The sequence below is a fragment of the Diuraphis noxia genome, unplaced genomic scaffold, assembly GCF_037042655.1.
Source record: "Diuraphis noxia isolate RWA-SAM2 unplaced genomic scaffold, SU_Dnox_SAM2 contig0004, whole genome shotgun sequence".
NCBI classification, from domain to species: domain Eukaryota; kingdom Metazoa; phylum Arthropoda; class Insecta; order Hemiptera; family Aphididae; genus Diuraphis; species Diuraphis noxia.
Window position 1 is genome coordinate 21,737,004 of NW_028301714.1, and position 23,920 is coordinate 21,760,923.

A 23,920-nucleotide genomic window follows, 5' to 3' on the forward strand; every position below is an offset into this window, starting at 1 on the left:
CGGCCCATGGGGGGAGGCATAGCGCCTGTGCCACTGGACTATTAAGACTATCAGTTGTATAATATATAGATGATAGGTATTTTGATTGTTAGTATTTTTCTTAATGATAAAAAAAATAGAAATGCGTATCTATAGTCGGGATATTACCTACTACTTATATTTATATTATATAGGTACCTATATTTTGATATTGTATATTGTGTAATGCAATATAACAGTATAATATACATACAAAAATAATTGTTTTCCATTTTTGTTGTACAATATTATATTATAGTAAGAAATTAAGAAAATAAGATATGCATTTTTTGTTAAATCGTGAAATACGATCTATTTTTTTTCTTACAATAAACATAACTTTTTATTAGTTGTTAAATGCTTACAATATGTAGTCTTGAGAAAATCATTCACTCATTAGTGACACACTGACACGTTCATCCATGTCACAGATTCTGTGAAATTGTACTATTTAAAATTGCAGCACCATTTTATTTTGAGACAGCAGTAATATACATAATATTATATTATATTATATTATGTAAAAACACGTAAAAACGTGTTGGTATGATATTGTGTACGTGTACAAGAAATAAGTGTTAGTATGGGGTGACTATTTTTTTTTCTAAATTGAGTTTGTTTACCAAATCCTCCTCTTTTTTATTTTACACACTCGTATATATCAAGTCATATTATACGTATATGATGATGCATTAAAATGCGCATATTAAGCAATAGTAAATTTACAGATTGTACATATTAGCTAGTTAAAATAAAGTATAGGTAATAAAAAAATATAAAACATAAGAAATAAGAGAAAGTAATTAAATGACATAGTAGAATAAATTCATTAAAAAAATACTTTATACTTTCAATTTAAATACATTTTGGTTCATATTTTAAATTAGAATTAATTAAATGCCGAATTTTACTATTCATACCATTGCTGCATTTATTAATTAAAAATGTTATTCTAATACAGGACATATATTTTATAATATACATTTTTATATTCGGATATTACATAAAATTTATTAATTTAAACGACATTTAATATTAATTAATATTGCACTGATTTGTGGAACACCAAATGACATATTATCACGGAAAATAAATTAAGAGAAATTAAGCACTCTGTTGAACTCTGGCCGAAATACACTGATCTAATTAGAAAAAATGAGGTTATGCTTAATTGACTTAGAATAGGCCACACAAAATTCACATGGCAAAGACAGCTCCACCCCTATGCCCAACATGCAATAAAAATTACTACATCAAACACATCATCGTTCACTGCCCAAACTTCGATGAAGCTAGGTAAGACTTCAACTTCCCTGACAACCTGTACGAATCAATTGGTCCATTTTCTATCTATCAAATCATAATTTTATATCTAAAAAAAAAACGAACTGTACAATAACATATAATAATATAAAAATGTAATACTTTTGTTAAAGCTAAGAACAGCAATAACCTATTTTAGTTTATGCTTAACCAATAATAAAAATAATATTAATTAAATTATACTTCCTATAGTAATTTATTTCATAAAGTTATTATTCCTATGCTGAGATGGTAATTTGCATACATGCATCATACAAACAAAAAAATGCGTTTAAATGTTAATTGAATGTACACGACAGTATTATTGACTAGTCATTAGTCATCACGGACAATTCTTTTGTGCTGCCAGTTGATTCTTAAATTAGATTTTAAATCCAAATGAACTAAATGCACAAAAGTGTCATTAATCATAAATCATATTATATAGATAGGTGTACATCCTAAACCCTTATACGCATCGAATATTGCAATGTTCACGCGTCCTCCTACTCAAGTTCAACAACCGTCTCGAATGTGATGATGATGACTGGTTCACACCATTGTTGGAGATTGATTGGTACGCCAAATTCATTGTCTAATGATAAATAACGATCAAAAAAACCGTTGTAAATACTTTGAAGGATATATATTGGGTCTTTGTGAACCTCTATAAAAGTCATTGTAGAATTTGCATACACATCAGTATCCATTGAGAAGTTCGATAATATACACAACACAGCGACTACAGTAATCATACATTCATACAGAATGATGATCCAAGTAAGTCGGTTATATTATATATTCCACGTATCTAATACGTATTGAGTGAAAATTGTAGGAAACGAGACCAAAGTGTCAATATTTTTAACAACCAAATTTATGGTAGTAGCTAATATTAAAATAAATTTTATCTTCAAGTCTACACTGGAGATACTGTTTAAATGAGTAAAATTTAATTTTTAACATACCTATTATCCTACCTATAAATGCAACTAACCAAAACCTTTATCTTTAGGTATTTTCAATTCTTTTGGTGATCATATCCGGCATCCTTTGCAGTGGGACGCAACAAGGAATATCCAGTACTCAAACTGGCCAGACATTGCAAGTTCAGCCCAATGTCAGAAAGTACAATAAACACACTGCTACGGAAAGTAAGCCTTTTAAATATAAATAACTTTTTTTTAAATAATGGAGCAAGTTTGTTATAACTTATAAAATAATAATTTTTAATTATCATATGAATTTACGGCCAACTTTCTATATAACTATTTATAATAAAAACATACAAGTGCAATCAATACCATTAATATTCAAAATTCATTGTAATATATTATATACTAGGTATATGTATAATATATTTTATGTTTCATCAAGTATATAGCATAGGTATCTATTGGCTATTATTATAAACTAGAATAATTAAATATTAAACTATTGATTTTTTATGCTATACTTTTAACTAACCATTCAATTGATTGAAACTATAGGCTATTTTAATTCATCCACTAGCTGATTTATTAAGGCTACATAGATATTTAGTATAATAAATACAAATATTAAAAAAAAATTCACCTATTTGTTCATTTTTATCTAAATCAGTAGACACCTATTCAATTCATTACTAGTATAAAACAACAATATTTTTTCACTATTAAATATTCAAATATAAAGCCAATATTTAATTGACAAATTAACATTTTTTTACTTTAAAATAATTATTGTTTTATAATTGCGTAGAAAAATAATAATGATTAATAGAAAGCATACAATTTACCTATTACATAGTTCATACCACAACTAACTTTTAAGCGCACTTATAATATTTAGTTAATAATAACCATCAGATATTAGAACTAATATATTACAATATTGTGATACCACATGGGTATTTTTTGTTTAAGTATTTGACAGAATAGAATTTATTTTATACGAATTATAATTTATAAAGTTTGTCCAGTCTTTTCAAATTTTATATTGGATGAAAAATAAAAATATTTCGTTCTAATATTGAATATGGAAGTACCTCAATAATATGTTATTGGTAACTACTAACTAGTATGCAACCTTATCTTTGTTTTGTCAACTTCCATAAAGACTCTATATATTTTATACTATTCATTTTAGTATCCAACTTAACTTAATTTATCAAGTTATATGTCGGTGGCCAGTCACATTCAATATTGAAATGATAATAAAAAATTTCACTATTCTATTTACTTATAAATTGTTCTAAACATCGAAATACGTAGGTAGTATAGGTAAGCACATAACTATCAAATTATAATAACTGGGTAATCATATTAATACTAGTTAGTAATTTTGTCGATTTTCAATATTGCTACTTGTAGCAGTTGTAGCCTATTGGTATGAAAGAAAATTGTTAGTATAGGTACTAAATAGTTATTACTTAACTTAATCAAAAGACGACTCCACGACTCGTATAGCTAGTAGGTTTAGCATATATTTCACGAATACCACATTATTGATATTAGATTAAATATTTGTGTGATTAAAAATAAGTCATTGGTTTTACAATTACACAAACAAAACTTAAGAAACAAATAAACCACTGTGCATGATTGTGTTTTATTCATTATTTATTTTACGCAAAAATCATACCATTCAAAAATTTAAACCGCGTTGTTTTCCATTATTTTAAGAACCTTGTACCACCGCAGGCTCGCCGACGGGCACGCGTAAGGACAAACCGGACAACTATTCGGACGCACAGGACTACGTGCCCATAGGCGGCGTGGCGGGTCCCGGATATCCGTATCCATACCCGTACCCTTACCAACCATTGGGCCCTTACCAACCAGTCAGTCCTTATCTGCCACCGGGTGGCCCGATTTTAGTGCCAAGCGGCAACCCGTACCGGCCGTTGCAGTACCCGTTCGAACCGCAATACCCAGTGGACGGGGCACCACCACCACCGTACAATTACGCACCCTACTACCCTGCAGGGCCACAGTACGTCACAGCGCCACCACCGTACTATCCCGCCGCACAGCAACCGTTTTACGAACAGCAAGCGACTGTCGTAGACGCATACCGCTCGCCGTTATATCCACCGCAGCCGGCTGACCAGTCGCAGATTTTTAGACAGCCCACCGCCGCTGGAGGCTTACCGCCGTACTTCTCGTCGCCACACTTCAGAGCCCATGCGTACAACAGACAACCACCGTTTCTCCAGCAACGGGACACCTCAGGTGCGCCATATTTTCAGCAACGGGACGCACCATTTCTTCAGCAACGAGACGCCGCAGCTGTCCCTGCTACTCCCGCTGCCGCCACCACGACCACCAATGCCGAATCGCAATACGAACAACAACAATCCGGACAGTTCGACACCAACCAGTTTCATTACTAACGCCACCGATCGTATCAAAAACATTTATTACCTGGTAACCACCACGCCTCATGATAGATTTAGTTTGATTCTGTACATTATTCGCAATACCATATTCCCATAGGCGCCGCCGAGAATTTTGTCAGGGGGGTGCATCGTGCATAGTATACTTTGATTTCTAAATAATGTTTAAATTATTTTAGTTAAATACGTAGAAATATTTTTTCAAATTATATGAATATACGAAGTTATTTTTGTTTTTCGTCAGATACAAAGTTTTTAATAGATAATTAATCTTTTCAATACCATACATTTTTTTTTTTTTGAAGCCAGGGGGTGCAATATTACACCTGCTTGCATCCCCCTCGCGGCGCCCTTGCATATTCCATTGAAAGTTTACAGGTGCAAACACCATATTATTAATCTAAATTGCAGTATTAATAATATATAAGCTATAGTTAAATAAAATATATTGCAATATAAGTATTTTGTATATGTATTTCAGATGTCTACTGCAATGACACCGTACATACACCGATTTAGATAAACGGCATATAATGTATATCTATAATAAATTTCAGTGCATTATATTATTTGTTTCCTGAGCCAATAATATATTCTATTTTATTGGTATCAAAATATTTTTGTGAGTTTTATTCCACTGCGTTTAATATCATTGGATATTTACTAATGGGTAGTGTCGTAATGATATTTTATTAACTGTGTGTTTTACATAAAATCTTTTTTTCAATAAATTTGCAATCTAAATCAAAATATAAGTTTACTTAATTATATACAATATTATAGAAATTATATATTATGTGTATATGTCTGATAATAATATATAGGTGTCAGGTGTGGCGGTGTGCAATATATATTATATTAATATACAAGCAATAATCACTGATGATTGTATTTTATACCAAGTCATTTATAATCAATATTTATTTACGATTAACACAGTATTATATATGTATTGTGACTTAATTTTCTAAATTAAAAACAAAAATAATATATCTATATAAGTAATGTAATATAGTTTTATATCATTTATATGTTGTATATTGCAGAATAATTATTGTTTTAAGTTTTATATTTCAACTAGGCACCTAACTACATATCTACAATTAAGTTCAACATTTTTTTTTTTATTACATGCGATATTTTTTTACATATTAACGCTCGATAGATTTTAGTTTCCAGTTTCCAGATGGTTAAAGATGCATCTATCGCAAATTTAGTTTGATCTAACGACAAATTAAGAATATATTTTAAAACAGGTCTATATCCACATACTGAGTACCATATTTAAGTACTTATAAGTATATTAAGTTATGACTAATTTTAAAACAAAAATATGAAAAAATCTTTACAGTTCATATTCTCCTTTACAAATTCAATACTATGTACATTTTCTCTAAAATTAATTATAATTTATAAGTAAACTGGAATAAGAATCTTGCAGTATATAGATTTACGTCATAAGCCCTCGAATGTACAAAAGTAGTAAAATAAATTTTACTATAATCATATAATATTCATATTTAGTAAAACTCAATGAGACAATAATTGCCTGGAATAAACCAATACACGCAATGACATTTTTTTTTCAAATGACATCACACAGCCATGGAGACTGAACTGTTTGCAGATTACTTAGGCACCATGCAGCATCGTTTATAATATAATAATATATACAACTTAGTATGGTTGTCCCTTTTCCAGTTTGGTTGACTTCGTACACTGAGCAAAGCTAGTATATATGAACAAAATAACATTTTGACGGAGAGGTGATCACTTTGAAACGACCATCTTATTCATATGTTATTTATTTGAAATAATAGAAGTTACTTATAAAACCAACGGGCAATGACGGTCAAATACTCGAATGATTTGGGATGAGTTTGAATTTGATCATCTAAAATACAATTTATATTTTGTAGTAATAAGATCATATAGCCATATAGGTAATTATTGGAAAATTAATTATGGGGTCATGGAGGATACCTCTTCACCTGTTTTAGCACTGTATTTACCAATAATATAGGTGGTTAGAATATTAACCATTTACATATCTTTTTAAATAAAACTACATTGTCGTTTTTATTACCATATATCTCAATTTGCCTATACCTTAGAGCTTAGAATGCTTAGATATTAGATAATGGTCATTTAGCGGTCAGCTGCGTCTCAATACAATAATGCAATTATTTCACTACGGTCGAAAAGACGAAAAGTGACATTAAAATACATTCATATATTCATATAGTATTATTATTAAGAGTTAAATAAAACTTTTGTAATATTATTTTTTACATGTGATTTACATAATATTTGCAATATAACGTGGGATGGCAAACCTGAAAGATCTTTTGGTCAATCTTATTGTCGATTACAAAATCTCCATGTTAGATTTTTACTCAAAACATAATAACAAAATAACATTATTGGTCAATAATGCCGGTGCCACGCTCGTTCGGTCGATATAAACGTTCATTTGTGACACATAGGGAAATGTCTGAAATTCTGAATTATTTCCTAGTTGCAAATTGAAACTATAATAATATTATACCTATACGGCCAGTGTCACTAGTTCCCGTATAGGCGATGTTTATATAATACCGTGTGTCCCAAAAAACAGGGGCCACTTTACCACTCATTACCATGAAAATATTTTTCAATTCTGTTTGCGGGACATTAAACTAGACTAATGGATCATAAATTTCTATGACTTACAAATTTTTTAACTCATGTATCTTGCGCATGCGCAATAAAACTTACATTTTTTTTAATGGCAACCTGTAACTTGAATATCATATTGGGGTTTATCGATTTTTTTCAAGCCATTTTGATGTATCAACTTGTGTCCTAAACCCAAAATTGACTAAACTAGAGCTATGGAGAATTAAAAAAATTAAAAAATTAAATGTATTTATATAATAATATACACTATTGTAAGTGATCGAGTATCGTTTAATTGATTTCTAACACTCGTCTTTTACAAATTATTATAAGTGATTTAAAATGTTTAAACTAGTATTTAGAATGGATAAATGTTTGGAGAGCAAAAGATGATTGATGGAAATGGTAAATGTAATGAAATACTTAAAATTTTAATTTATTTCAAAAGTAGTTATTTGTTAGCCTCCGACGTTTTAACAAAGAATGGTAGAAGGTAGAACCGTGGAACGTGAAATTGTTGTTTGTCGACTCATAAAATTTGTTACCTAGGTATAGAACTTTACTTTCTAATACAATTATGTTATCAAATATATATGAAATAGAATAGAAATCAATATTTTATTCCTCCATGATATTTAGTCAGGGTAACAGATAACAGCTTAAACAGATGTTTAGAAGATTTAAGTAATTTTTACCAAACATTGAAACACCTTATTCTCGTACAGTTGTACATACCGAAATTATTTGCAATTGCTTGGTATTACAATTTTGGCTTGTCTTGTGCTCGTGAGTTATTTACTTTCTCTGAAAGTTAAATATCTATTTTGGATAACTATTCATTCACCAAACAGGTAAATATTATTTAAGTAATTTTAATAGACATCAGAGTAAGTTATTTTGGACAATGTCCGTAAACTTAAGTTGATAATGTGAAGGTCAATTTCTGAAAATTAAGTTAAAGTTTAACTTGATTATAATTATTAGATACTCAAATAACAACTTGTTAATTTGTAAAAAATGTGCTCCTCTATCTTATTTATGAAAAATGTTGGGTGTTCATACACTTTACTTAGAGTGTAACTGTATAAGGATGTATATTACAAGAGTTAGAACCATAGTGTACCACGTTAATTTTTATTATTTAAGATTTCATAATAATAAAATATATCTTTGAAATTAACATACATTTTTCATTTATGAATAAAAGATGTAGTTAGTGTCATAATTTTACCTCACAAATAAGGGTATATATTGTTTGTCTTAACATTATTGGTATAATATTTATTTTATAATTATTGTTATGTCAATATAAACTTAACATAAAATTCTGTTTTAGAATAATGTCTGCTGGAGCAGTAGTACAAAAATTAGCAAAACCACAATTACGTGGACTTTACGATAAGAAAACCAAGTTCCACCTCGTATTCAGTGTTGTACTATCCATTGGAGTTGGTTTGACATACAAATATGCCATTGGTGAACCTCGAAAGAAGGCTTACGCAGAATTCTACAAGTAATGTATACATCTCTTTATTGTGAATAGTGTTTAACACATTTAATTTTTTATTTTATAGACACTATGATGCTGACAAGGACTTTGAAAGAATGAGGAAATTAGGACTTTTCTCATCTTGTCCTGCCGATGATTAAAAATACCTATGTCATAATGTAACTAGTTGTTCTATGTAAATTTATTTGATCAGAAGAGTCAATGAATACACTTTATTGTATTGATAAAATATAATTAATTATTATGCGCTACTGATTGTATTCTACTACTAGATATTATTGTAAATGTATAAAAATCATGAAGTTATACTGGTTATAGTTAAATTGTAATACAATTATTGTATCAATAATTAACAACTGAAAGCATAATACCTCATTACTATAAAGCTAACAGTTTAAATAGTTAAATCAAACCCTAGAACTCTAGTTTAATGCTTGGTAATACTTGGTTTTATTTTTATACAAAAGATAAAATCCAACTATCATTTTACAAATCCTGATAAAACCTTGTGTCGACCGAGTGAGTATGACGAGTTGAGTGGATACTAATTATTAACCGACTAAAACATCGTGGCTCTTATATTTTTTATTGCATGGTGGAACAGTGATTCAGGCAAGGCATTATTGCTCAGATATTAAAATTTCTGAACATTATGAAAATCGTTGGTTTAATAAATTTTTGGATTTTGAATCATCAACCATAGTTATCTAACAACTGACAGCGATTATTATACATATGATATTTTTCGGAAGGGTGTATTAGCGATAACGTCAGGTGCGCCAACACTTTTGGAGCTTGTGCTAACAAGGCCGTCGTAGGGTTAAAAGTCGTAATTTCCTATGAAAGATTTTTCGCGACGGGAAGGTGCTACCCGCTACCGAAATCATCTTTTTCGCCTTGCCGTCGATGACTTAGATTTAGTTTATTCGCTTATTGCATTGTTTAATGCTTGTGGCGGGGTGACCGACGGCGACGTAAACGGCATATTTTATTCGAATTCGCGCGATTTACATCAACTCGGTAGTGTGTGCAGTGCGACCAACAGGTTGGAGGCCGCCGCCAACCTATTCGGTGAAATTTTCTGAAATATCCAAAATTAGATGAAGCGTCAACCTAGTACCTCCCCGATTATAGTATTTGTCTGTCACGAATGTCCGGAATTTTTAGCGCACGCGACTTAGTCAGCCGATGAGCCGACAGGATCATCGTCGGAGGTGGCGTAGCACACTGCCACTAGCGGGACATTTAGTGTGCTGATACGTTGGCCACACTGCGATAGCCAGTGATGTGCATTGCAAATGGCCGCTCTTGTTATTGTTCCGTAGTCCCGTAGCGTTTCGCGATTTAACACGATAATAAACCCCAAGTCTCGCGAAAGCTCGTAGTTGTTGTCTCCGTCGTCATACTGCACGGATAATCGTAGTATTGGTGATCGCCGTGACATACGTACCGTTTGTGAATCGTCAGTTCGTTGAAACACAAACGTCTTCGCCGTTAACGCTTCGGCGGTGTTTCTCCCGTGTGCGTATGTGTGTGTGTGTGTGTGTGTGTAAGTGAGTGTGTGTGTGCATAGACTGCGATATTAATATTATTATTGCAACTTTTTGTATTTGTGTGCGTGAAAAGTGTCCGATGTACAGCAAAAACGTCCGTTGGATTACACTCCGGCTGCCAGGAACATCATGTACGTAACAAATTGGTTAATGCCGAGCTTTGTGTAGGGTTTTACGCGTCGGCGGCGGCCGGGCGTTGCGGCGGGTTTACCACCGCCGCCGCTCCCTTGGCCAGCACAAAATGGTGGTCGAGTAAGTCGGACGACAACGAAGTCTGCTTGGGAAACGGATTTGATATTTCACTCACTGTGGCCAAGTGGCCAACGAAACCACCTTGGCCACTCGACGAGGGGCCCCCGGCCGCCCGCCTACCACCGCCGTGTTATTATTATTATTATTGTGATGGTCGTACACATTGTCCGGGGCCACGTTCCTTAGCGGGGAGGGGAGGGGTTGGACATTTTTTTCGAGTTTATACAAGACACTGATCGAATTTGGAAATGTTTATCGCGCCCACGGACCAAAACGATTTTGTTATTGCGTGTTATTTTGTCTCATGAAGTTGTGCTTCTACACAATTGTGGTCGACACGCGCCCAGCGGGTGTCAATCCTATACGAAGCCTAACACTATTTTGTGTGTGGTGGTGTCGCGTCATTTTCGATATTTTTTTTCATCTCGTCACTGATTTCGTCGTGTCTGTAAATTGTGTATATATTAGTTATGAAATAAAATTATCTACATGTAAGATCTAACACTTATTTCATGATCCCATGAATGTCTTAATTGGTAAGTAAAGTCTATAAGATTTTATAAATCTGACATGAGCTTAGGAAGACTATTGTTTCTGAAAAATTAACTCATTTGCAAGTACCTACAAATTGTTTTAAAATTACACTGGTAGTAGGTACGATTTTGTATTTCAACGAAGGTATCTTGTAGAATACTTTTTTAAATATTTTGTACTACATTCATTTAATCCTTCATTGGTTGCAATGTATTCTTTAACACTGTTAGACTCGTTTATGCCAAATTTGAATTGTTAGTATTTTAATAGACAAACTATAAACTAATCATGAAAATCAGATTTTATAACTGAGTAGTGGTCGAAATGGAAAATTTTCTGAACCGGAACGCTTTTTTTGAGTACATACCATAGAAATGGGGGCTTCACCCAACCAAAATTATAATTTCTTCTTCCTGAAATACTGACCCTTTTTAATAATATATAAGTTGTTTTATGAAACTCACTTTATATTTTCAGCTCTTTTATAAATTTAAATATATTTTTACCTTCTTTTACTTATTTACGAATATGTATATATTAGGTATATAAAATAAAAATAAAATGTTGTTCTTTAAAACTTATATTTATTTAAATTCTATATTTATAACTCAAAAAGTCGCGTCGCGGTTGTTTGTCGTTTATTAAATATTTTACAATGCACAATTCTGCCAAATTTTTAAATTTTTACAAAAATATGGTAGGTACAGTAATAATTTGTTTGAACCGGAACGATAAACGTATTTTTTTTATGAACCAGAACGCTAAAAATTTTTTCCCGTGAACTGGAACTGTGTTCGATGCTTTCCGGTCCATTTCAAGCCCTGTAACTGAGAAAACGTACTCTGAAAATTATATAATAATAAATATGAATTAATTTAAGCATGTAGGTATTTATTCAAAATAAGTTATATCGGTACCTACTTTTAACCTAACTATTAGGGGTATTTTGATTATCTTTTTACATATTTTATTTTGTTATTCTCTCAATCTATTATATTATGAGATTAAAAATAATTTGTATATACGAAAATTGTTAATATATCTAATTAAAAAAAGTAACATATTCTAAATATCTACTAAAAATGCTCGTAAAAATGTTAGATATGTGGTACCTACTTAGTTTTGTTCATTTTAGTAAATTTATTTAGATTTAAAACATATTTTTATTTAATACACTACCTATTTAAGTATAATATATATCAATTTACCCACTAATTAAAACAGAAAGTTATAACTAAGTGAATTGTAAATACTTAAAAACTAAGTTTAAAATTTTGATTCATATAATATAATTATCAAAATACCTTGTGAAATAATGAAAAATATTGAGATAATTAAGTACTTACCTATGGGTGTTTTGCAGTTGATGTTTTTCTTCTTTCATCCCTTTGTGCAATGATAATCATTAAAATTTCTTCTTCAGTAGCAGTTGCAATCCTTTTGGGATTTAAAAAAAAAATATCCAGTTACTTTTTAAAATTTGAAAAAAAAAATTTTTTAAAAAGGACTAACTAGAGATTTTTGGAAAACCAATTTTCACAAAATCAATTTTTTTTAATAAATAAATAAATGTTAAGGCTTAAAATCTTCACCAATAGAAAAATTTACTAGACATTTAATATTTCAAAATATTATAATCCTAACTTGATAAAATCATATTATGTTTTTTGTACCCCAACAAGGTATACAGTGTCCTATGATAATTTCCCCATTGCGATATCTCCCAAAATAATGGAGATATGAAAATTCTGGTTTTGTAATCATCACATTATCACAGGGATGAGAACTACAATTATTTTAATTTAATCATTTCAAAAAAATTGATTAGTCATTTTGTAGAGTTTATTTTTCTGAAAATAAATTATGTCTCTAAATTTTATTTTCATTAATTTCCTGATCTTTAATTTTTTTTTAGTTTTGAGAAAAATTTGGGAATTATTTAACACTACATGTTATTACAGAGGTCTCGTAAGGCCGGTCAGACACTCAGTGTGCTTAGTTATAATCGTATTTTATTTCTTCAAAACTAGAAAAAATATTTATAATCAGAAAATTAACGAAAATAAAATTTTGAAACATCAATATTTTCAGAAAAATAAACCTACAAAATGGCTTAAGTCAATTTTTTGGAAATGATTTAAAAAAATATATTTTTAATTTTTTACATAATAAGTAAATCTTCGTGAGACACCTTTATATTAAAAAACATAGAAAATATTTTTGCGTTGAAAGTTGAAAAAATGGATTTTAATCATCAAGATCACTAAAATTTGCTACCAATTAATTATGTTTTTGTTGTTAAAAACGTATTACCTAAACCTAGGAATTTATACTTTAATACATTTTAAATTTTTTAGTTTCTTTTTAAAAATAATATTATTTTATATTTTGTCATTAAGCTTGAAAATTAAGTACATGATCGTTACACTTAGTTCTTTTTATAAAAATGTCATAAGATTACAAATACATAAGTAAATATGCATAATTAATATAACTGATTGAATTTCCTAATTCAAAAAGTATTAATCTTAAGAGGTTTTACATATTTTATTACATTTTGCCGTACCCAATGATATAGGCACATTAGCATACATTGCAGTAAGCAATTACCTATTTAACTATACTCCGTGCCATAAAAGAACGCATACTGCAGCCGGCCAATTTTCGTTCATTCTCCCATATCGGTCCCTGTATACACTTATTAAATGTCTTGGGGGGGGGGGGACCTCAAAACAAACAATCGGGTGCTCTATCCAATGCATTCTTTCGTGGTATGAAGTATACTAACCCTCAAACTAACCAATTTTTACTGTTAGTATCGGCTCTAAATTTAATAATACAGTAGAACCTTATTAATCCAGACTAATAGGGGCTCTAGGTTGTCTGATTTAATGAAAGTCGGTATTAAACAAAATAACCATAAAAAATTCCCTATTATAGGTTTAAGAATATTATATTTAATTAATTACTATATATGATATATTGCAACATAATATTAGATCCAGCAAAAACATTACATATCAACGTAATGCATATAATCATAATTATTATATATTTAGGCACACTTTCATTAACTGGTTTGAAAAAACTGCAAACAAAAAGTCTTTTGTTGTTTTCCTTTCGCATTTATTTCTCGTATTAATAATTCAAGTAGATACCTCAAATGTTCGTAATATGCAGATGTGTTTTCATTGTCAACATATTTAAGGACAATATTTACATGGTCTTTAATTTCACCAAGTTTTAGCTTAGACTTATTACTATCGTCTTGTTCGTAAATTTATCTGTTTCAGAGTTTTCTGCAGCGATGAGGCTTTCAAAAATCTCTACTATTAAAATCTTAAAATGTGATAGCTATTATGTTTATTTTAGTCTACGGCATATATTGCGTATATTTTGGTAATATACAACTGTCCGGATTAATGAGGTTCTACTGTAATATTAATACATTATAAAATATTCTTAGTAGTTTATGTTCCATTTAGAATTGATTTTCATTTGAAATGATAAATCATTGTGGATCACTCTATACTTATAGATTTGTGAAAACATCCACTTAAAATCATTTTTTCTCTTTTCATTTATTAATTGTTTTGTGTTCTTTTTTTATAGGTTAAACAAATAGTTGGATTTAAACCCAATTTGTAAGAAAATGGAAGATCTGGTTATGGTATGTTTATATAGTTTAATCTGGTTATATTTGTATACTATATTTTATCTCATAATTTCAGTGAAATGGCCGCAAATAGCGATGGTACTACTCAGTTGGTTACAACCATTGTTACATGCAAAGGGGACCTGAATGACCCTCAATTTAACCAACAGTTTGATAAGATTGTGAAAGATCTAAACAAACTTCTATTTCAAGGTAAATTTATATTTTTATATTTTAAAATGTTTATTATTACATTAAGTTTAATATTTTTGTTTTTCTTTTTGTTTTCTTTTTTTTATTAGGAACTATACAAGCACCTGTAGATTATTTTAAAAAACCCATAGCATGCAATGTAGACTAGACATGAATGGTACTTACTTAAGATAAATAATAGTGGATCAAAATAAAAATAAATTTTTCTAAAATTGACTAATTTTCATCTGTGTTAAATCAATTTTTTAGGTTCGGCTGAAGAGAAAGGGATTTATGTGAACAAACTTGAGCCATGGAATTCTGTAAGGGTAACTATAACTGTGCCACGAGAAGCTGCTACAAAGCTTCAGCAGTTGGCACAACAAGGGGATACAGCTCTTTCCAGGCTCGGAATTTTGTCTGTCCAAGTCGAAGGCGATCAGGTTAGTTAATCAAAAATAATTTCATATAAAATATATTATTTTGTGAAATATTTGTGTTAAGATGATTTCCTTAAGACTTGGAGGCAATCGATTTGGTGGGGAAAGCCAAGAATTAGTTTTAAGAACATCTGCCGGCCCATCAAATACCAATCAACCTACTGCTTCAGAAGAAAGTGCTGCTGTGAATTCACTGATCAAAGCTATGGCTTCCGCAACATCTCCTGCTTTGCAGTCTCCATCGCCTCAACTATCGACACCCCATTTCAAAAGCCCCAACGTAGTGGCTGTCGATTCTACCCCGTTGCCTCCGATACCACCTTTGCCCTCCACGGCAGAACCATCCCCAAGACCCCACATATGGCCGTTTGTAAGCATGAACCAAGCTGCTCAGACCATACACAACCGAGAGTCAATGCACACCGGACCTCCACCTCCACCACCTTATCCAGGATCTCAAAACGGAGTGTATAAAACCCAAAGATCAGGGGATGCAAATGCATCAGTGCACTCAAGTCCATTGTTGGTTAATTTGTTACAAAATGAAGGTGCAGGAAAAATGCCTCCACCAATGGACAAACATAAGAAACCTTTAATACCTTCTCCAAATGTGGTGAAAAGTCAAGATGGTTTTTCTGGTTCAGAGTTTACCCAATCTGCATTTGCTAATGTTGCTTCGGATGTTCAAGTTGTCCAAAGGCTACAGAAGCTACCAGATTCAGTTACCAACAGTGCTCTGAATCGAGTAGATTCCATTGGATCTCCTAATGGACCAACTGCTAGGTTGGTCAACAAACACAATGTGCCTTCCCAAGAGCTCTCACAAACCCAGAAGATTGTTGGCTCACCAAATGTACAAACTTCTTATGCTGTTAAGCATGCCTTCTTGTCAAGCTCACCAATTACCCAAAACCGTTTACAAACTATTCCCCAAAATGTCACTATCACTACCAATCAATTAAAACTCAACCAAGGTTATATCAATCAAATGAGGCAAGGTTCAAATCATCTGATGGCTAAGCCAAATATTAATCAACCATTCATTCAGCCTCCGATTAGGTTACAAACACAATATAGCCCAGCTGGGTCAAATAAACCAATTCAGACCAATGCCATATTGCAACAAAGGACAGATTTGATGTCTACTCAAATGACAAATGTTAGCAGCCATGATACTACCCTAATGCAAAAAGGTCCATCGGTTTCAAGTCAATCCCAAAATATCACTTCCAATAATTCATTCCATCCTGTACCTAGTAATCAGATATCGAATGTTTCTCAGACCTCTTGTACATATAATGAAACGTCCCAACAAAATTTTAATAATCTTATACAGGGTACTCATAATCATAATCAGGCGCAAAATATTACTGTAAATAAAAAATCTGATCAATCACCTAATGAAATCAGCTTGCAACAAAGATTAATTACTCAACAACCTACAGAAAATACAAGTCAAGAAATTCAAAAAAGTGTGGTATCTAGTCAACCGATAAAATCACCACCTTTAACTTCTTCTGGTAAACAACGACAGTTTCTTATAAATCCGTTGACTGGAGATATGGAACCTATGTCTAGCGATAGTAGTTCAGAAAGTGATACGGATGAGAAAATAAAAAATCTACCTTTTGCAGATGATAGTTTTTATAATTTTTCTTCTCCGATAACTAATGATAGGTCCAATTCTGTGTTTTCGGATGATGATGACACTGGTTCACCTACCTCACGTCGTAATGATACTACTACTGATCAATCTGATTCTGAAGCCACTGTAAGATCAACCAACAGTGAAGCATCCTCTCGTCATCGGTCAAGTCCATTACCTGCTCCTGCTGAAAAAATAAAGTTGCGATTGAAAAAGTTGACTGAAAAAAAGGAACCATATAAAGTTGATGTTTCATTTGGTAGTTCTCCTTTATGTAAAGTAGATAAAAGGCACTTTGGAAATCCATCAACACCATTAGCTGGGTCTTCTGCTGAAGGACTTCGTGTACCGCCTTTACACATTTCATTAAGAGGAAGAAATGCTGCTGTGGTAGTTGGTTCAAGAAAGGAGAAGAAATGGAAAGACTCTGACGATGAAAGTAAGAAATCAACAGGGTGTAAAGTAAAAGCAAGTTTAAATCACTTAAAAACTAAAAGTTCAAACCAGGACTTGTTAAAAATTTGTTCAAAACAAATAAAGTTAGAAAATATCGAAGAAGATGATTCTAGAGTAAAACTAAAAAGAATTGAAGAAAGTGTAGAGCCTGTATCTTCATCAGTGGATTCTAATGAGCCAACTAGTAGTTACAATCCTGTCTTACCTCCTGGAAGGATATATCCAACTGAAGCTGAAGTGGCGTCAATTTTAAGGTCCATGCCTAGTGATAAACATAATAAAATGAGTTTGAGTTTTAATAAGGTTAAAAAAAGAGAGTCAAAAAAGAAATGTTTACCAAGAGAAAGAACAGGATCTGTAGACAGTCCTAACTTGCACAGAATTGTTGAAAGAACACATTCTAAGACTAAAATTACAAAAAGTAATGCAGTTTCACTGTTTAAAAATGTTGTAAAATCATCAGCAGTTAAAGAAGCAAGAATGCTTGCTGCTGCTACTTTTGGAAATAGAAACAATTTTCATGAAAAACAACGAGCTCTGAACAATGGAATGGATACTGTAACTCAACCAAGTGGATCACAATCAAATAATCAAAGACGAACCAGTGTCGACATACCATTTATAGGTAAATTAAATTTACTAAATTGAAATTAATAATTATTTTTTTTAAAGTAATTACTAAATCTGTATTAATTTGTTTAGGTACACATTCATTGAATTCTTCTATGACAAAATTGAACAGATCTCTTAGTGGTCAGTCTAATGATACATATCTAACATCTAGCCACTTTTCCAACCACATTTTACCTGGTCAAAAAACACAGGCGCCTAATACGTTTCACAAAGATATGAATAAAAAACCATTAACTGTGGTCAGTCGAAAAGTGACTAATTCTAAAAGTAAAGACAGTAGAAATTCTAAACTTGAAAGTGGAGTTAAACGAAAAGAATTTCAATTGACTGCAAAACGCAATGATCATTTTATTCAAAAATTTGATGTTGATAAACCTAATTGTGTCACTGTTGGGTGCGTTCAAATAGAAAAACGTGATGAACATCTTACATTGCCTGTTACAGATATTGATGTATCCGAAAAAAATTTAAAACAAAGGTTACTTGAAGATACTGTACCACAAATTAGAAATGTCATGAGAATAGAAACCAATACAGTCGAAGATATCAAATGTGAGCATGTTCAAACTGAAACTAAAAACATGAATGGAAGTGAAAGTCCTGCTGGTCATGGTAACACTCAAGGAGAAGATTCAGGTATTGAGTCTATGGATGCTTTATCAGAAAAAAGTCCTAACCAAGGAGAAAGTCCTTGTCGGAAAGATGATCAAACTGGTCAAAAACCAGCTGTCCCATTGAAACAAGAAGAAACTAAAATACCTGTTGAATCTATAGACCAACAGAGTACAGCAGATTCTCCTGATTTAGATGATATTCAACCATTTCGTGTAACACCAGCTTTATATACATATTCTAATCCAGAAAAAATTAGAGACGATTCTCCTCCTGTTTCGCCTAAACTGGATATTGAAGATATTCTAGATCAAACAGAACCACACCTTATATCTTCTTTAGAGACTGATGGAGATTTACCCTCTGTCAAACTAAAGAAAAGGAAGCGTATGGACTCTGAAGACAGTAAGACTGATTGTGGTGCCCCCGTAGTAAAAAAACCAAGTAAGTAATTACTTTTATGAACTATAATAAACATAGAAAACACTATTTAAAGAAGATTATTCAATTTTAGTTTCTTTCGTGAGATATATTTATCCAAGATAAATTTTTTTTTATTTATTTATAAATAATATATATTATTTTAATTTTTAAAGATATTGAAAATGATATAATTGGAAAATCGGAAATGGCGCCTATGAATGTTGTCTCAGAAAATAAATCTCTATTAGAGCAACTTTTGATAGATATACCATCAGATTCAGAAACAGCCAAAAAATCCGCAGTTACTACAAGAAGCACGCGTTCTCATAGGTACTGAGCATATAATTAATAAATAATGTTACATTGATTAACTTTACTATTCTGCTTATAGAACAAATACCAGAGTATCTGTGCAAGTCAACCCTGGAGCTCCATCTCAACCAAGCTTACCATCACCTACTCGTCGTTCAAATCGTAACACACATCCACCTAACAGAACGTGTGCTGGCAAGTCTTGTGATAGGTCTGCACCTAGTAAAACAATTGAAAAAAAGGAGAAGAATACTGTTTCTACACCCACTAAACTTGATAAAACACCTCTTAGACCTCAGTCAACAGCTGTTACTATTAATACTAGGGCCGCAAGTGCTTCCAAGCAAACTGTTACAATAACATCACCTTCATCAGAATTGATGACTGCTGAAGGTGATAAACAGACTACTAGAAGGAAAACAAGAAGCACGTTGCCTAATAGTAAGTAAGAATTTCGATTATTGAATCCATTATACATTACCTCTATGGCTCTATATAAATCTTGTGTGTTAGCTTTTAGTTTAATATTAATTGAACTTTTGGTTAAAATTGTTAGTTCTTTTTTTATTAAAAATAATTTACCTGTAAACAGTTTTGTTCTTCAAAAATTATGATGGTCTGTAGAATTTTTAATGACATAATGAACTATCATATTATTATTTATATTCCAAAAGTAAGAATTATAAACGAATTGGAATGATTACACTAATACCAGTTTTTGACAAGATCCATTTTCAAAAAATAAATAACAGTATAAACTTGGTTTTTTTATAGCATTTTTTAGGTGTTATTTTTAAAATATTTAATCAGTGTTAGATTTATTTATAAACATATAAATTTTTATAAATTATTTGGCTTGATTAAAAAGAGCTCCATCTCTCATGTAATCTGTGATATAATATAGGTATTAATTATTAAGTTATTGAAGTATATATGTTTTAGATTCTGAACGAAGTGATAAATGTATTGATTTTACAATGTGTTTTTTTTTTGTGTCTGTGTACAGCATAACTAGTCGAAATAATGCTTCAATTTCAAACCCCCCGAAGTTTTTAAACCTAAACAAATTACTAATTTTTAAATTTTTAAATCAATCTAAGGTCGTCACATATTATAAATTGTATTATTATAATTTATTACAATATTCAGAAATTATAAATATTGAAAATATTACATAATAAATTAGAAACCTATTAATTATTTATTTTTAAATTAGTATTGTGCATTTAATAAATAAGTATATTTTGTTGAAAGTCAGAAAGTTGCATTTGTCAGGGAGGGGAAAGAAATTTGAGGGGGACATTCGCCGGTATCGCCTCCTCTGAAGTATACCTGGATTCAACACTGAACCTACTATACAGTAGCATAGTTTTTTAGATTCTGAACACAAAAAATACAACACTAAGTTTTTCATAAGTTTTCCTTCAAGTAGCTATAGAGAAAACTCGAAGCATCATTATAGGAAAAATTTTAAGTGCGTTTGAATTTTAAATTTTACGAAATAGCGTAACGATAACGATTTATCCTGAAACGATTTTAAATATTTGTTATTATTCAAAAAATATAAGTCGTAGATACTTGAACATTTTATCAGTTATTTAGATTAGCATTTTCTTTACATGATTTAATTTTCAAAATATTTTGACTTTTTAGAGATATTTATAGACAACTGAAATAACTGAAATTTTCAATTTTTCTGATTTTTTTTTGAAGTGTTGATAAAAAATTTTTGGCCCTTTTAAAATAATTGAAAATTTAATACAAAGTTTCTCATAAGTTATTCTTATAGTGACTAAAAAATTATAAAAATATATAGGCACAATTTTATTTTATTAGCATTTGAAGTTCAAATATTGACTTAATACGTAAAAATGACGGCAATTTTCAAATTATCTTAGATAGAAATTCATAAAAGTTTTTCCTTTTAGATCAAAAATTTGAAAATTAAATACAAGGCTCTTAACATATTGTAAAAATAGTCGTTGAAAATATTAACAATACATAGGCACGATTTTTTTTTGATAAGCATTTAAAATTCAAATTTTGACTAAATACATAAAAATGCGGCAATGTTCAAATTATCTTAGATAGAAATTCATAAAAGTTTTTTTTTTTAATTCTAAGATTTGAAAATTTAATACAAAGCTCCTAAAATATATTTGCAATTGTAGTTGAAAAATAAAAGAAATGCATAGTCACAATTTTTTTTACAAGCATTTAAATTTAAATTTTGACAACATACGTAAAAATCACGAAAATTCGCAAATTAGTTTAAGCTAGAAATTCATAAAAAAAATTTTTTTAAAGATTTGAAAATTTTTAATTATCTATAATATACCCTGGACAGATAAACCAACACCGTTCAGAATCGTTTTTCGTATACAATGATGCCTATCATTGCATTCAAATTTAACCTACCCTAGTCAGTGGTTCACCCCACCCCCTAATGTACAGCAGAGCGATACCCACTAACCCGTTTTTTTTTTTCAAATTAAAAAATATATATATATTACTCAAAAAACAATTGTTTTTAATAAATAACATTATTGTTTTAATTTTGTTAATAGTGGACCCGGAGAATGTTACGAGACGACGGCGAGCGTCACGTGATGGTAAATGACATACACAACCGGTGCCGACGCCGACGACACATACTACTGCGTCATCTCCGGCAATCGTCGTCGGACCCGGGTAAATTTCTATTAGGTTATTTTTTACATAGTAAAATATTTTGTATCTCTTTTCTGTTTGTTAAATTAAATGTGTTTGGATTCTATTTAGCTTACAATTTGATATATATATATATATATGTATATATATATTATTGGTATATCATATGTACGAATGTCAATATGTGAATAATTAATGTATGTTTGTATGTATGTATGCATATATATATATATATATATATATATATATATATATTTATACATTTTTTTATACTAAAAAATGTATTAAAATTGTATAAGAGGTGTAGCATAACTATTATTCATCCAATTTCTCATATAATTTATTATTAAATATTTTTAATTATTCTTTTATTTTATTTTCAATAAATAGATATTTGTTATTTTTATCATTGCTGTCTTTATATATGACTGTTGGTTGTTGCCTTAGGAATATTATTATTAAAACAAAAACAATTGAGATACTAAATTAATTTTTATTTACGATTTGCTTGAAGTATTTTTTTTCCTTTTTTACATCAATGTTTCTTGTTATGTAAATATTAAATGTAAAATAATGTTGGACATTTTGTTGCGTTTTCAAAAATTAAAATAAAATAAAAAAAAATATATATATATATATTATAATGATAATTCATAAATTTTAAATTTACACATGATTTTTGTAAAATGTGTCATAGGTGTCATGTGCATTTTGTTGTCCCTTAAACATTTTTATGTAAATAACTTCATGTAAACTTAAGTTAAACATTCTTGTATAATTTAAGTAAACCTTGTTACTCGTGTTTTTTTCTTTTTTTTTAATGGGTGAAAATAATGTGTTTCTTCTTGAGCTTTATTATTATTATTATTATTATCATTATTATTATTATTATATTATTATATTATTATTATATTATTATATTATTATTATATTATTATTTTATTTTATTTTATTATATTATTATTTTTTTTTTATATATATACAATCTGATCGCTGTTGGCGATTAGTGACAATAAAACTTTAATCTAAACAATCTTAACAGTATAAAAAAGTAAGTGCAATAATTTTGTGTGTGTAAATAATATACCTTTTTTTATAGTGATAATTATTATGATTAGCTACACATTTTAAAAAACAAATTATGTTTATTTCCTTTTTTCTGTCATTGGTGCAATTATCACACATACACTGTTGGCAGCTTTAACAAAAAAAAAAAAATCAAATTTCATAATTTAGTTTTCTAGCTAATTAAACTTTTAATTACATATTTTGTTTGCATTACACCTTCTTAAGATAAACAAAAAACTAGAAAATAAAAAACTTGTAATTGTTTAATTTTTATATAGTAATTATATATGGTATTGTAGATTCTATTTATAAATAATTAAACAAAATTGATGTATAAATCAATATACATACATATGTACAATTATATATTTGAGACAACATAAACACATTTTATTATTGTAAATAGTTGTTCAGTTTTAAGAAATATATATGTTTCAGGTAATCATATTTTATATTTTACTTAATAATTATGTTATTTGACCCAAGATTTTCATAAAAGACATTAGTGTTGATAAGTAACAGTTTAAAATTGAGTTTGCAGGGAGTTTGGTGTGTGATACATTACTGAAATGTACCAACCCATATCTGTCTCAGAACTTGATCTGAATATA

The 23,920-nt window shown here is 30.2% G+C and overlaps 3 protein-coding genes across 7 annotated transcripts; all 3 read left to right on the forward strand.

The window, feature by feature from the left end:
• Nucleotides 1-1,951: 1,951 nt before the first annotated feature.
• LOC107161405 (uncharacterized) lies at nucleotides 1,952-5,706 on the forward strand. 3 transcript variants are annotated; one of them, XM_015507814.2, is made up of 4 exons: nucleotides 1,952-2,100; nucleotides 2,336-2,474; nucleotides 3,984-4,727; nucleotides 5,178-5,706. In XM_015507814.2, the coding sequence occupies exons 1-3, from the start codon at nucleotides 2,089-2,091 to the stop codon at nucleotides 4,691-4,693; spliced, it is 861 nt and encodes a 286-aa protein (XP_015363300.1). In that variant the 5' UTR covers nucleotides 1,952-2,088; the 3' UTR covers nucleotides 4,694-4,727; nucleotides 5,178-5,706. The 3 variants fall into 3 exon arrangements, with proteins under 3 accessions (XP_015363300.1, XP_015363290.1, XP_015363308.1); XM_015507804.2 differs by having other exon boundaries at nucleotides 3,984-5,706; XM_015507822.2 differs by having other exon boundaries at nucleotides 4,002-5,706.
• A 2,338-nt stretch (nucleotides 5,707-8,044) lies between these two features.
• Nucleotides 8,045-9,115, forward strand: LOC107161569 (cytochrome c oxidase subunit cyclope). The gene is made up of 3 exons (XM_015508031.2): nucleotides 8,045-8,205; nucleotides 8,691-8,867; nucleotides 8,929-9,115. The coding sequence occupies exons 2-3, from the start codon at nucleotides 8,695-8,697 to the stop codon at nucleotides 9,002-9,004; spliced, it is 249 nt and encodes an 82-aa protein (XP_015363517.1). The 5' UTR covers nucleotides 8,045-8,205; nucleotides 8,691-8,694; the 3' UTR covers nucleotides 9,005-9,115.
• A 1,041-nt stretch (nucleotides 9,116-10,156) lies between these two features.
• Nucleotides 10,157-23,756, forward strand: LOC107173851 (uncharacterized). Of its 3 annotated transcripts, none has more exons than XM_089225390.1 (9): nucleotides 10,157-10,548; nucleotides 14,816-14,873; nucleotides 14,935-15,071; nucleotides 15,321-15,493; nucleotides 15,555-18,216; nucleotides 18,294-19,280; nucleotides 19,433-19,589; nucleotides 19,651-20,016; nucleotides 22,139-23,756. In XM_089225390.1, the coding sequence occupies exons 3-9, from the start codon at nucleotides 14,939-14,941 to the stop codon at nucleotides 22,179-22,181; spliced, it is 4,521 nt and encodes a 1,506-aa protein (XP_089081516.1). In that variant the 5' UTR covers nucleotides 10,157-10,548; nucleotides 14,816-14,873; nucleotides 14,935-14,938; the 3' UTR covers nucleotides 22,182-23,756. The 3 variants fall into 3 exon arrangements, with proteins under 3 accessions (XP_089081516.1, XP_089081515.1, XP_089081517.1); XM_089225389.1 differs by having other exon boundaries at nucleotides 10,158-10,548; nucleotides 19,651-20,012; XM_089225391.1 differs by lacking the exons at nucleotides 10,157-10,548; nucleotides 14,816-14,873 and adding an exon at nucleotides 15,161-15,228 and having other exon boundaries at nucleotides 14,932-15,071; nucleotides 19,651-20,012.
• The last annotated feature ends 164 nt before the right edge of the window (nucleotides 23,757-23,920 follow it).

Excerpts from the sequence above, each read along its gene's own strand:
- LOC107161405 (XM_015507804.2), top strand. Across the intron at positions 2,475-3,983 it reads TAAACACACTGCTACGGAAA|AACCTTGTACCACCGCAGGC; the intron begins GTAAGCCTTTTA and ends CATTATTTTAAG.
- LOC107161569 (XM_015508031.2), top strand. The coding sequence starts at position 8,695 with ATGTCTGCTGGAGCAGTAGTACAAAAATTAGCAAAACCACAATTACGT. Across the intron at positions 8,868-8,928 it reads GCTTACGCAGAATTCTACAA|ACACTATGATGCTGACAAGG; the intron begins GTAATGTATACA and ends TTTATTTTATAG.
- LOC107173851 (XM_089225389.1), top strand. The coding sequence starts at position 14,939 with ATGGCCGCAAATAGCGATGGTACTACTCAGTTGGTTACAACCATTGTT. Across the intron at positions 15,072-15,320 it reads AAACAAACTTCTATTTCAAG|GTTCGGCTGAAGAGAAAGGG; the intron begins GTAAATTTATAT and ends TCAATTTTTTAG. Across the intron at positions 18,217-18,293 it reads TGTCGACATACCATTTATAG|GTACACATTCATTGAATTCT; the intron begins GTAAATTAAATT and ends TAATTTGTTTAG.